Source organism: Engraulis encrasicolus, chromosome 20 (assembly GCF_034702125.1).
Source record: "Engraulis encrasicolus isolate BLACKSEA-1 chromosome 20, IST_EnEncr_1.0, whole genome shotgun sequence".
NCBI classification, from domain to species: Eukaryota; Metazoa; Chordata; class Actinopteri; order Clupeiformes; family Engraulidae; genus Engraulis; species Engraulis encrasicolus.
Window position 1 is genome coordinate 48593485 of NC_085876.1, and position 12111 is coordinate 48605595.

Here is a 12111-nt window from a genome sequence, read left to right on the forward strand (position 1 = left end):
CACGTCCTGAAGAAGGTCGGATGACCGAAACGTTGTATTAAAGTTATTAAAGTGGAATGGACAGTGTGCGGATTTCTTTACACTTGAATATCCATCACTGCCATCAAAACTGATCCATCCTACAACTTTCCACGCCACCCATCACCGCATCCCGCCGTACAGATGGACCTTGACGAAGGAGATGGACTCGTCGTAGTCCTTGTGTCCCTTCTCGTAGATGACATAGATGTACTTCCTATCCTGGGGGTCGTCGCTCTTGAGCGTCGTCATGGAGGAGTAGCCGCTGGGCCCCGCCCAGATCTGCACCGAGTTCTTCTCCCACGACGAGCCGTTGGTGAGGGACCAGCGCAGGGTCAGGTTCACTCCTGAGAGAGGGGGATGGAGATGGAGAGAGAGAGGGGGATGGAGACAGAGAGATAGATAGATAAACAGACAGACAGACAGCAGGGTTCCCACTCTAATTCAGATATAAAATTCCATGATTTTCCATGACTTTCCAGACCCAAAACACAGAATTTCCATGACCACTTCCGTAAAAAGAAATAACGTTAAGTTTTTAAAAGTGTGTATCTTCACCCCTAGAGCAGGCACCGAGGCACCGCCAGACTTAAAGAGGGCTTATTGCATCCTAGAATGTTGCACATTACAGCGAAAAACCAAACCCTCTCTGGCTAAGCGTTGTAGTATAACCAGTAAGAACGTTTTTTCTTCTACACAACTGTTAGGAAAATTCCATGATATTCCATGACTGTGCATGCAAAATGGCAAAATTCCATGACTTTCCATGACTGGAAAAACTTTTATGATATTCCAGAAATTCCATGATCATACTTACTCTGCTTGTCGTTGGCTGGGTTGGTGAAGAAGAGCACGCCCTCCTTCCCTGTGTGTGTGTGTGTGTGTGTGTGTGTGTGTGTGTGTGTAATAATTACTCTGCTTGTCGTTGGCTGGGTTGGTGAAGAAGAGCACGCCTTCCTTCTGCAGGGCTCCGGCGGCCACGGCGGGGTCCACGAGGGTCCGGTCAAAGGTCAGCTCCTCCAGGGGCAGCGACTCGCCTCCGTCCAGGCTGCGCACCACGATGCGGCAGCGGCAGTGGTAGTTGTACTGGTTACGCACGTTGATGACGATGCTGCCATCCTCCAGCTCCACCGGCTGAAAACAAACAAGTTATTATTGTTATTATTCAGTCCTGGAACATAATACAATACAACATGCTGCTTAAAATGCAACAAGTGCTTAAAGTGACAATAAAAGCTGACTTGACTTGACATGTTATTATTATTATTCAAATGCATAGCATAAGTCTGTGCAAGGGGGGAAACAGAAACATTTTGATGACAATGCTGCCACCCTCCAGCTCCACTGGCTGAAAACAAGCAAGTTATTATTGTTATTGTTATTATTATTATTTAAATGCATAGCATAGGTCTGTGCAAGGGGGGAAACAAAAACAATACATTTTAAATTTAGTGCTGCCTACAGCTCTGGTCAAAGGAAGATGAGGATGATTGATATACCGACAGAGTATTATCTATCCACTCAGCAAGCACTATTGCGCCCAGTTGTTGCATAATGCTGGTTGTTGTGGACGTTCATAGTGATACTAAAAATATATTTTTATACAATTTACAATTACAATTATGTGAAGGCACGGCAAACGTGAAGTAAAGGATTATGGGCCGTAAGAATGGGCAAGTAAGACTGTAAGAGCAGCAATTCCTCAAACGCCACTTTGCTTAATGTCACGTGCATGTTGCACATCCATCCGCTGACTCAAAAATCTCCATGACAACAGCCCGGCTCAAAGAATACAACAGCAAATCACCAAATATATTTTCTTTATTTTCCCTCATATGCCAAAGACTGCACTTCTAAACGGTTTCCACACAGCCTTTATGCTATTTTCAATCCGTTAGCGTCTGTCATTTTGATTTTACTGTATGTTGGTTTTTTCTGACTGAATTCGTCCCATTCTCCAGTTTCTTACTGTATTTTGGTTGACCCGTTTGTACTGGTTGTCTTGTTTTGTACCTGCCAGGCCACTTCAGCTGGCAGTCACAAGGCTGGCATGTGGTCATATGCTCTTGGCAGCTTTATCACTGTCACATTATTTATACAGTCTGCTGCATGGGAACAAAGCCATAAGTGACATCATAAATCTACCACTAACAGCCTTACTGATTTCAACCTCAAAGCTGTCACATGTCTAGTATGTCAATTGTGTTTGGTGTTTTGATGTCTGTTATGAATGCCTTATGTATGCCTGCTGTAGACTGGGACAAGACTGCTATGGTGGTGAGAACAAATTTCCGCAATAAAAGTCTATCTATCTATCTATCTATCTATCTATCTATCTATCTATCTATCTATCTATCTATCTATCTGACTCACTTCTGAATTTGGATTGCATAACATTAAAATTATGTCGGCTGCTCGATACGATAGCCTCGAGGGCCATAAATGGCCCTCACGACATAGGTTCCCCACACCAGCTGTATAGCAATGTAACGTACGGTGGCATCACATCGACACAAACTGTAGTCAGCAGCAGCCAATGTGTTCCCTTCCCTCACCTGGCACTTCCTGGTATGAGGCCATAAGCACAAGTGGAGGACGCAAGGTCACATATTGGAACGCACCCCATAAGCAGCAATCTGTTCCCTTCAGCAGTGTGTCTGTTCCAGCACCAATGTGTTCCCTTCTCACCTGGCACTCGTCTGGGTTGAAGTCTCCGGCCTGTTTGGGCTGGTTGAAGGGGATGCTCTTCAGCGCGGCGCCGTACTTCCACGTCTTGCCGTGGTTGTCGCTCAGGATGCAGAAGACCCCGTCCCCCGCGATCGAGCCGTGACCACACACCACCAGGCGCCCAACGTTAGGAGGGTAGCGTTTCTGTGGCACAAATAAGAAAGGTGGTCTTTTACTTTGTCATAGAAGAATAGTATAGAGAGCCTTTATTGTCAATATACGTTTGTACACAATACAATCAGATCTCCCTTCAAGGTACACAAAAACTATGTGCAAAAATACATAGTGTATAATCATAAATAATGTACTTATAGAAAATTACAAAACTACTATGCCATAAAGACCATTAATACAAACTCAAGACAGGTGGACAACAGATGATACAGCCTTAAAGGGACACTGTGCAGGAAATGGTCAAAAAAGGTACTGCAACTATGCTGCTCATTGAAACTGGGCTGCCTATTGCCAAACTTGATCTTTACATGAAAGTTTACTAAGTAATAAACAAATATTTTCTAGTATGGTTCACGTATAAGTCATTTTTGCAGCTAAAATTGGCTATTTTTGGAAATTCAAAATGGCGGACCATGGAGAAGATCCCCCTTTTCATGTATGAAAAGTGGCATTTTTCCAGTCATAATGAATACTAAGAATTTGATGCTGGTGGTAAGTATTCATGAAAAAGGTAACATTGGTGAATGTGCAGCATGAATTCTGGAAATAAACAACTAAAAATCACAGTGTCCCTTTAACAGAACAGAACGGAAGACTTGGAACGGAAGTAACATAACGGAATGAAAGTAACAGAACGGAACGGAAGTAACGGAACGGAAGTAACAGAACGGAAGACTTGGTCATTGCAGTTTTGGTGACAGTAGAGTTATGACATGGCCTCTGCGTGAAGAGATGGACACCTGAAGGATCTATGAGCCTCATATGGGACAGAGTCCAGAAACAAGCCCAGAACAGGCCAGAGTGGAGAGCCTTTGTTGTTGCCCTACTAGCCAGCAGGCAAAATGGGCAGTAAGCAGGGCGCCAAATAATCTTTCTTCACCAGCAGCCAAAATGGCCAGTAGATGTTAATGGCACTATCAAAATGCACGCTCACTCACTAATGGGTGAAAGTGGTTAGTAAATTGGTCTAGCCTAACAGCCAAACTGAAATTTCACCAGCATTCGGCCGGTTGGCTGGTGTTATTTCAGAGTCCCGGCAGTAATAACCTGCCTTGGGCTGAATGTATGTAAGAGTGTGCTATATATGGCTCGTATATGTGTAATACTGTGTGTAATGTATTCTGTATTTATGTACAATATGTATGTATGCTACTTGATCCTTAATTTCCCCCTGGGATCAATAAATGATAATACTCTATTCTCCTAACCTTTGTTTGCTGCCCTCCTTGCCATTGAGCAAAATGAGCAAGGCAGTAAGCAAGTAAGTAAGTCTGCAGGTGAATGTGTAATGTGAAAGCCCAAAGGGAAACTCCAACGCCCATTGTCATTGTGGCACAGCACTCCAAAGCACACAAGTGTTCACTGCACACTGCGCACAATGAAATTCCATTTATGCCCGACCCATGCAAAGGGTGCAAAGAGGTTGAGGTGACGCACCTGTATGCCAAAGCCCGGGCCCGGGGCGAAGCTGCGGACGCCGAGCGTGACGGAGAGGTTGCGCGGCGCGCTCCAGCTGATGCCGTCGTCCAGGCTCTCCACCAGCATGGTGCTGGAAGGCTCGCAGTGGTAGCGGTGGAAGCAGAGCGAGTAGATCAGCAGCACGGCGCCCGTCTCCTCGTCGATCACCACCGAGCCCAGGTTCAGGCCGTCCGCCAGCGAGCCGTCGTCCACGATGAAGGAGGTGGGACCCCACGTCGAGCCTGCAGAAATACATGAAATAAATGGGTTCACCGTGTTTGTAGGAGCGGGAAAGGATCTGCACACTGCTTGCAAAAGACTTTATTAGGAGCGCAACTTTTCGATCATCGCTGATCATCTGCTTTTTTGCTGGATGTACGCACTTTCCACTACACTCTTTCACCGTGTTTGTAAACACGATATTGTGAGGAGGGGCCAGACACAGGCAGCCAACCACGTGAGCTGATTTTTTGACCGATAGCGGTTTCCAACAATTAGACGTTAAGTTGTGCGCAGTTAGTTCCGCGCAGTCAGGGGAAAATTTAGAACCAATATATAGGGAAATGAAGGGAACCATGCGTGCCGTTAAGCACAAGTGAAGTGAAGTGAAGTGAAAGCCCAACTGGGAAACTGCAACTCCCATTGTCATTGTGCCGCCAATGGCGCCGAAAGGGAGCAGTGCGACAGGACGGTACCATGCCCATGACGCCCTAACTGCTTACCCATGACTGCCCAAGTTGAAACCAAAACAGGATCCATGTATATGTGGCCACTATGGAAATGGGGAAGGGGGGTGTTATAGGAAGGAACAAATAACAACCATATCATTCATGGGCCGTAAGCCATTTTAAAAATGCCATCACAAAATCAATTCAGTATGATACCCACTGTTTGATTTGACTAGTGATTTAACCACCAAGTCCCTATTGAGGGTCCAAATCTTCTTCCAGGAAGCCCTGCTGTCCAACTAAACCTTGTGGATAGCGTGTTAATGTTAAGTTAGGTTTATTTTTTACCTTTGTCTGTGGAGCGGCGCATAGCGATGAACTTGGCGCCGTAGTCGCCTTCGCTTTGTTTCCTGGCCTCCGAGAAGGCCAGCAGGCTCCCCTTCTGGGTGAAGGTCAGCAGGGGGATCCTAGAGTAGAGTAGAGTAGAGTAGAGTAGAGTAGAGTAGAGTAGAGTAGAGTAGAGTAGAGTAACTTTATTGATCCCCGAGGGGAAATTCAGGTGTCAAGTAGCTTACATAAATAATGCCCACAAGGACATTTCTAACACAGGTAATAGTCAAGGAGGGGAAAAATAAAAAAAAAGGCAATGTGCAAAAACGTCTGATGATGACAAATGTGCCAAAAAAACAACAACATAGGTATGTAGGGTAGATATTCACCTGTAGGTATTCACCTGGCCAGCGCCCCCACTCACCCACAGCAGCAGCTCCTCCAGCACCAACGGGTTGATTTGCTGGCAAGTAAGCAAGAAGGTCAACAAGGGGTTACACTTTACTTGACGCCGGCGTCATGTGCTCACAACTGTGTCATATTTTCTCCTTTATTTAATTTCTCCTTTATTTTACCAGGGTAAAAACACATTGAGGCATTGCCTCTTTTTCAAGAGGGCCCTAGCCAGTGTCATAGTAGTGTAGTGTACATAGCAGTAGTAACAGTGTCATAGTAGTGTCATGAGCGAGTTATAAACATAATGCCAATGTCCAACATAAAAGTTTTGCGGTCATGAAAAGTTGACATTGATCGGCCTGTTTGTCATAACCGAATTTCACAAAAATGTCACAATTGAATTCACACAATGTTTATGACATTGACAATGTTTATGAATGACACATTCATGACTGCATTATGACAATGTTATGACACCGTTATGTCATACGTTTCAAAGGTGTAAGTTTGGCTTTGAAAGTGGTGGGGACATTATTATGTCAAATTATCCAGGTTAGTTATTTTGCATTATATTTGTCAAAAAGCTGGTGGGGATAAGATTCATCTCAAAAGTGATATGTCCCCACCATCCACACCTAAAATTACACCCATGCATGATGCGTATGACGCCGGCGCCAAGTAAAATGTTACCCAACAAGGATACAGTAGGAGGTAAACAAATATGACCTCCAAAACTCTTAGGGAAACAAACAAACAACACTGACCCCAGGCTGGTGATGTTGAAGATGGTGATTGTTCTCAACTATGCCTACAACAACAACAAAGTTTACTGCTGCCCCAAAATGCATACAACTTGCATCTGCGTTTCGATAATTTGTGGTAGACCAAGCCAGATAGGCTGCTGGGCTTTATTTTTGCGCCATGTGCCATTGCCAAACATCTAGTCTATGACGAAGCTTATATGTCATTTGTAGCTTGCATAACAAGTGACCACATTGAGTTATCAAAATAAGAGATACGATCAGTTATCTAGTTCTGATAACAGCGGCAGTGTGGATTCTGCTCTGCTTACCTCTCCATCGACAGGCAAACAAGGAAGTACATCCAATGAAAGTAAAGTGAATAGACAGGCCAGCAATCCTCTCAAAATTACCGCTCCAAACATGTTGTCAGTTCTATCAGCAAACGTATTGCCGCTTGGGACAAAATAAATTAGCCTCGTACGAACTCCCAAAACACACCAAAATGCTGTGCCTCTGGCTGTGGACACGGATGTCGGAAGGATGTTTGTCATATGACTTTGTCACGTGATCCAGGGTGGCACAGGACGCAGGAAGACGTAAACCGCAGTCTGAAGTTCATCCGTCTGTCTGTCAAAATCGGTAAATAAACTCCACCGTTTCACTTTCCCCCTTGCGATACTCCTTAATATTAGTCATTACATGCATCGCATTCAGTGATTCACTTACAGTCTCAGGCGAAATGAATGTCCGTGTCTGACGTGACGACTAAGCAGAGATTTTCGACTTTGTGAATTAACTCAGCAAAAAAACAACACCACTTTTCTACGTTAAGGGCAACACACACAAACGCACGTGTTATTATAGTAACCATGGTTCTACATTACAATTTAGTCTACTTGCCAGGATAGGGGACCCAGAAATGTTTGGTACCCCAAAGTTTTTTGATGGAAATGTATAGTATAGGTCCCCAGTACATAGAAACTGCCGGATGCTACTTTGTAAATGTTGAGCAATTTTTTTTATTAGCATAATTAGCATAAATTAACATAATCGCCTTTATGGCCTTATTACAGGATCAGTTTGACCAATCTACACAATCTTGGTGTGGTTTTGGGGGTTTTGGAGGATGTTGAATTGATTTGTGACATTTTTAAATGCCTGTCAGATTCAAAATGCCTCTTAATGTCAAGGGTAGGCACATTTTATGCCTTTATGAGCTGATTTTGGCAACGTTTTTGGGCAAATTACATACCATAAACCTTACTTATTTCAATTATTTCTACCCATGGCCCTACTATATGAAGTAGATGAGCGACATCTATTGCCAGACATGGAATTAAGGTAGAGACTTGAGGTGCTGTAGTACAGTGGATGTGGAAAGTGAGGTCCTTATTTTCAGGAGTTTATTTTATGCAATCATATATGAAACGTTTCATGGTTTGTGCTAACTTCAGTTAGGTGTTTTAGTTTGAGGATCACTTGTTTTTTTCTCACTTTTTGGAGGGGGGGGCACTATTGTATGTTATTGTGGCACTATTGCATGTGTATTTGTATTGGCATAATTAGCATAAATTAGCATAAGCGCCCTTATGGCCTTATTACATGATCAGTTTGGCCAATCTACTCAATCCTGGTGTGGTTTTGGGGGTTTTGGAGGATGCTGAAGTCACTAGTGACTTTTATAAAATGCCTGCCAGGTTCACAATTCCAGTCCATATCAAGGGGGGGACTTGATAAGCTGATTTTGGCAATATATTTGGTGAAATACACACCTATTTTTCACCAAATGTAGAGAATAGAATGAATAGATAATAGATGATAATGCAGGTCATGTGCCATTCAAAATGTGCTAAGCCACTGTACAGAAAAAAATGAATCACAATAAGAGAAAAAGCAAATTACACTAAAAGAATAAAATAACAATAAACAAAGTAATTATAGTAATATAATTTCTTAGAGCATACATTACAAATTTTATTGGAACACCATGTAACAAGGGTGCAATGATGGGACATTGTTCTCTATCAAAGAGGTATGACCTAAACCAAGAGAGTAAAGGTAAAGCCCCTTTGATGCCTACATATGATACGTAGACATATATCAATTACAATAGTAATTATTAGTACTAAGTATTAGTAAGAACACATACAACACAATTACTCACAACTTGGGCTGGTTGCTATGCTAGCCAGCATCCGTAACTATGACACTGTATACATAGCTTCTCTACAGAGCCATCATCATCATCATCATCATCATCATCATCATCATCATCATCATCGTCACTGTCTTCATCTGTTATGGTCTCTTCTTCACCATGATCCCCTTGATTCTTGTAACCTGTTGTTATTGGTTAGGTATATTGCAACATGTAAGGATGAGGTGAGGAAAGCTGAGAAGAAATCAATACGCTGGACAATGGTAGACTTGTTGCCCTTCCTTAGGCATCCATTTTCATCCCTGATTGAAACTGGGACAGGATTCAGCTCATAGTCAAAGACTGTAGACAACTTTACTTTTCTCTGGGTTCATGCCATCAGCAGTTGAGCAAACCATGCATATATGATCTTTCTTTCGACTTTAAACCCTTTTGTCTTTATTTTCATTGTCACAACTTTTTTTGAGATGGTTGCATGAAATCCCACCGGGTCATGTCTTTGTCCAATTTCCACTGCATCTTGCACATTGACCTTTACATCTGCCACCTGCCCACTGATAATGTGGTGGAGGGTTGTGGAGTCTGTGGTGAGTGAGTTAGAGTTTTCTCATAACATTGTCCCTCCTCATCCTCTTTGTGTATCTTGGGCTTCATTGTTTTATCCAGTGCTTCTGTATCCATCTCACTCAATGACTGGGACAAATGGGAACTGAAAGAATGCTTCATCCAGCTGAGTGGTGTTCTCACCACGCTGTTTCAGCATCTCCTGGACCCCTGACCAATGGAGAGAATCCACCATCATCCCCATCCCGAAGAAGTCAACTGCTAAAGATCTCCAGGACTACAGACCAGTGGCATTAACACTGTGCTGTGCAAGTGTATGGAGAGATTGATGTGTGGCCTTCTTTCCTCTATGGTGTCAGACCAGCTGGATCCACACCAGTTCGCCTACAGGGAATGCCGGTGTGGAGAATGCAAGCCTCTCACTTCTGGACACAGTAGCCAGGAACCTGGACTCAATACACCCACACACCAGGATCCTGTTCACAGACCTCTCCTCTGCATTCAACACTGTGCATATTGGCACACTCCTCCAGCAGCTCTCCAACCTTCAGATCCAGGACAGGACATTTCAAGTCAGCAAGGACATATAGTTATTAGTACCATTTCATACCTAGATACTCACTTAAGAACCTTGGCATGAGCTACAGTAACATACAGGAACTTTTGAAATGAAGCTGTACATGATTGTCTGTCAGATCAAATGGCGTGATCCACAACAATGATCAGTCATACTGAGACCTGGGATGATGCAGACCCTCCTGTCATTCATTGGCTCATTCGGTCATATGATTAATTTAACTGGCCTGGAGGAGCTCATAGGGACTGCATATGGAGGTATGACCTCAATCTTAAATCAGGCCTGGCTCATGGACCGGCTATGGGTAGATTGCTTCATCACCCCAGCATTCATAGCTCACAGAATTGGCTCTTTCAACAACATTGTCTTCAACATATGCTACCAGATGCTTCTGGTCAGCACCCTAATGCAAGTTGGATCACACCTGCTTGTTATGAAGAAGAGACCATAATGAGATGAAGACAATGGCGATGATGATGATGATGATGATGATGATGATGATGATGATGATGATAATGATGATGATGATGATGATGATGGCTCTGTAGAGAAGCTACACTACCGGTCAAAAGTTTGGGGTCACCACACTTTCCTCCTACAATACTTCTTTCTGAGAGTTAAGCTTATTCCTTTTCAATTTCAGTTCTAGTATAAAATCAGGGTATAGAGTTATTGTTCCCTGAAATTAATGCATGCAACAAATAAGCAATTTGATATTGGAAAAAGTAACTGTTGAATGGATTTACTTGTATAAACAATACATAGAATAGACCAAAATGTATCACTAACTTTTGACTAATCAAAGTGTACCTTTACTAAAGTAGTGTCTAGTCTGGTGTACTAATCAAAGTTTAGACTCCGTTGGCATTAATAATAGCCAGTCGCGATTCTACAGATTCATTCCCGGGATGAGATGAGGTTCAGAATTGCCCATGAGCTCTATGAGCCCCATGCATGCAATAGTTGATGTCTGCTCCTGTCAGTCCATACAATGCAGGATGATATACACATCATTTGAAAGAGGAGAATCTACACTTTCCAATGTGCACTGGCATATGGCACTGGCTTGCACACTAAAACATCGCTGAGACAATGGATCGTGCATTCATAAGTAGGTCCATTCTGATGGCTAGAAAATCATGCAGCTACTTTGACTTGAATTTGTGGACGAGGTGACAACTCAACAAATATCATACACCTACCATTGGAAAGGGCAGACACTGAGCTTTCCAATAGTTCCATGCATTCTCTGATAAACCAAAGATATGTCTGTAGAAAAATGGACTAAAACACGTATTTCTATGTAATAAATGGGTGAAAAAGCTTGGTTAGATGTAACTCTTCTGTCCAGTTTAACCAATTTGATGGGTAATCAACTTTTCACCTGTGGCTGTTCAGTACTTGCCATTATTCAATTTCAAGCTATTTAAAAGATGTTTGCGACTTGAATTGCAAACAAATAACTGGAAAAATGAAGGTGACCCCAAACTTTTGAACGGTAGTGTATGTATACAGTGTCATAGTTACGGATGCTGGCTAGCATAGCAACCAGCCCAAGTTGTGAGTAATTGTGTTGTATGTGTTCTTACTGTTGTAATTGATATATGTCTACGTATCATATGTAGGCATCAAAGGGGCTTTACCTTTACTCTCTTGGTTTAGGTCATACTTCTTTGATAGAGAACAATTTCCCATCATTGCACCCTTGTTACATGGTGTTCCAATAAAATTTGTAATGTATGCTCTAAGAAATTATATTACTATAATTACTTTGTTTATTGTTATTTTATTCTTTTAGTTTAATTTGCTTTTTCTCTTATTGTGATTAATGTTTTTCTGTACAGTGGCTTTGCACATTTTGAATGGCACTTGACCTGCATTATCATCTATTATCTATTCATTCTATTCTCTACATTTGGTGAAAAATAGGTGTGTATTTCACCAAATATATTGCCAAAATCAGCTTATCAAGTCCCCCCCTTGATATGGACTGGAATTGTGAACCTGGCAGGCATTTTATAAAAGTCACTAGTGACTTCAGCATCCTCCAAAACCCCCAAAACCACACCAGGATTGAGTAGATTGGCCAAACTGATCATGGCCATAAGGGCGCGTATGCTAATTTATGCTAATTATGCTAATACACGTGCAATAGTGCCACAATAACATACAATAGTGCCCCCCCCCCTCCACAAAGTGAGAAAAAACCAAGTGATCCTCAAACTTAAATACCTAACTGAAGTTAGCACAAACCATGAAATGATTGCATTAAATAAACTCCTGAAAATAAGAACCTCA

At 42.5% G+C, this 12111-nt stretch overlaps 2 protein-coding genes across 2 annotated transcripts in view; one reads left to right on the top strand and one right to left on the bottom strand.

Moving 5' to 3' along the window:
* On the bottom strand, positions 1-7065 carry neu1 (neuraminidase 1). Its single transcript, XM_063186047.1, has 7 exons — positions 6844-7065; positions 5765-5838; positions 5394-5512; positions 4357-4619; positions 2707-2889; positions 933-1152; positions 1-365 (listed from the first exon to the last, which is right to left on the bottom strand). The coding sequence occupies exons 1-7, from the start codon at positions 7063-7065 to the stop codon at positions 142-144; spliced, it is 1305 nt and encodes a 434-aa protein (XP_063042117.1). The 3' UTR covers positions 1-141.
* LOC134436712 (heat shock factor-binding protein 1-like) overlaps positions 7064-12111 on the top strand; it is a 14783-nt gene continuing 9735 nt past the window's right edge. Inside the window, exon 1 of the mRNA XM_063186052.1 lies at positions 7064-7153. The gene's annotated coding sequence lies outside the window, so the exon portion shown is untranslated. The remainder of the gene's footprint in view (positions 7154-12111) is intronic.

Bases quoted from the DNA above. Each gene is read 5' to 3' on its own strand.
- neu1 (XM_063186047.1), bottom strand. From the start codon at position 7,065: ATGACAAACATCCTTCCGACATCCGTGTCCACAGCCAGAGGCACAGCA. The intron at 5,839-6,843 runs GTAAGCAGAGCA...CTTACTTGCCAG, and splicing joins GTTTGCCTGTCGATGGAGAG to CAAATCAACCCGTTGGTGCT. The intron at 5,513-5,764 runs GTGAATATCTAC...ACTCTACTCTAG, and splicing joins GGCCAGGTGAATACCTACAG to GATCCCCCTGCTGACCTTCA.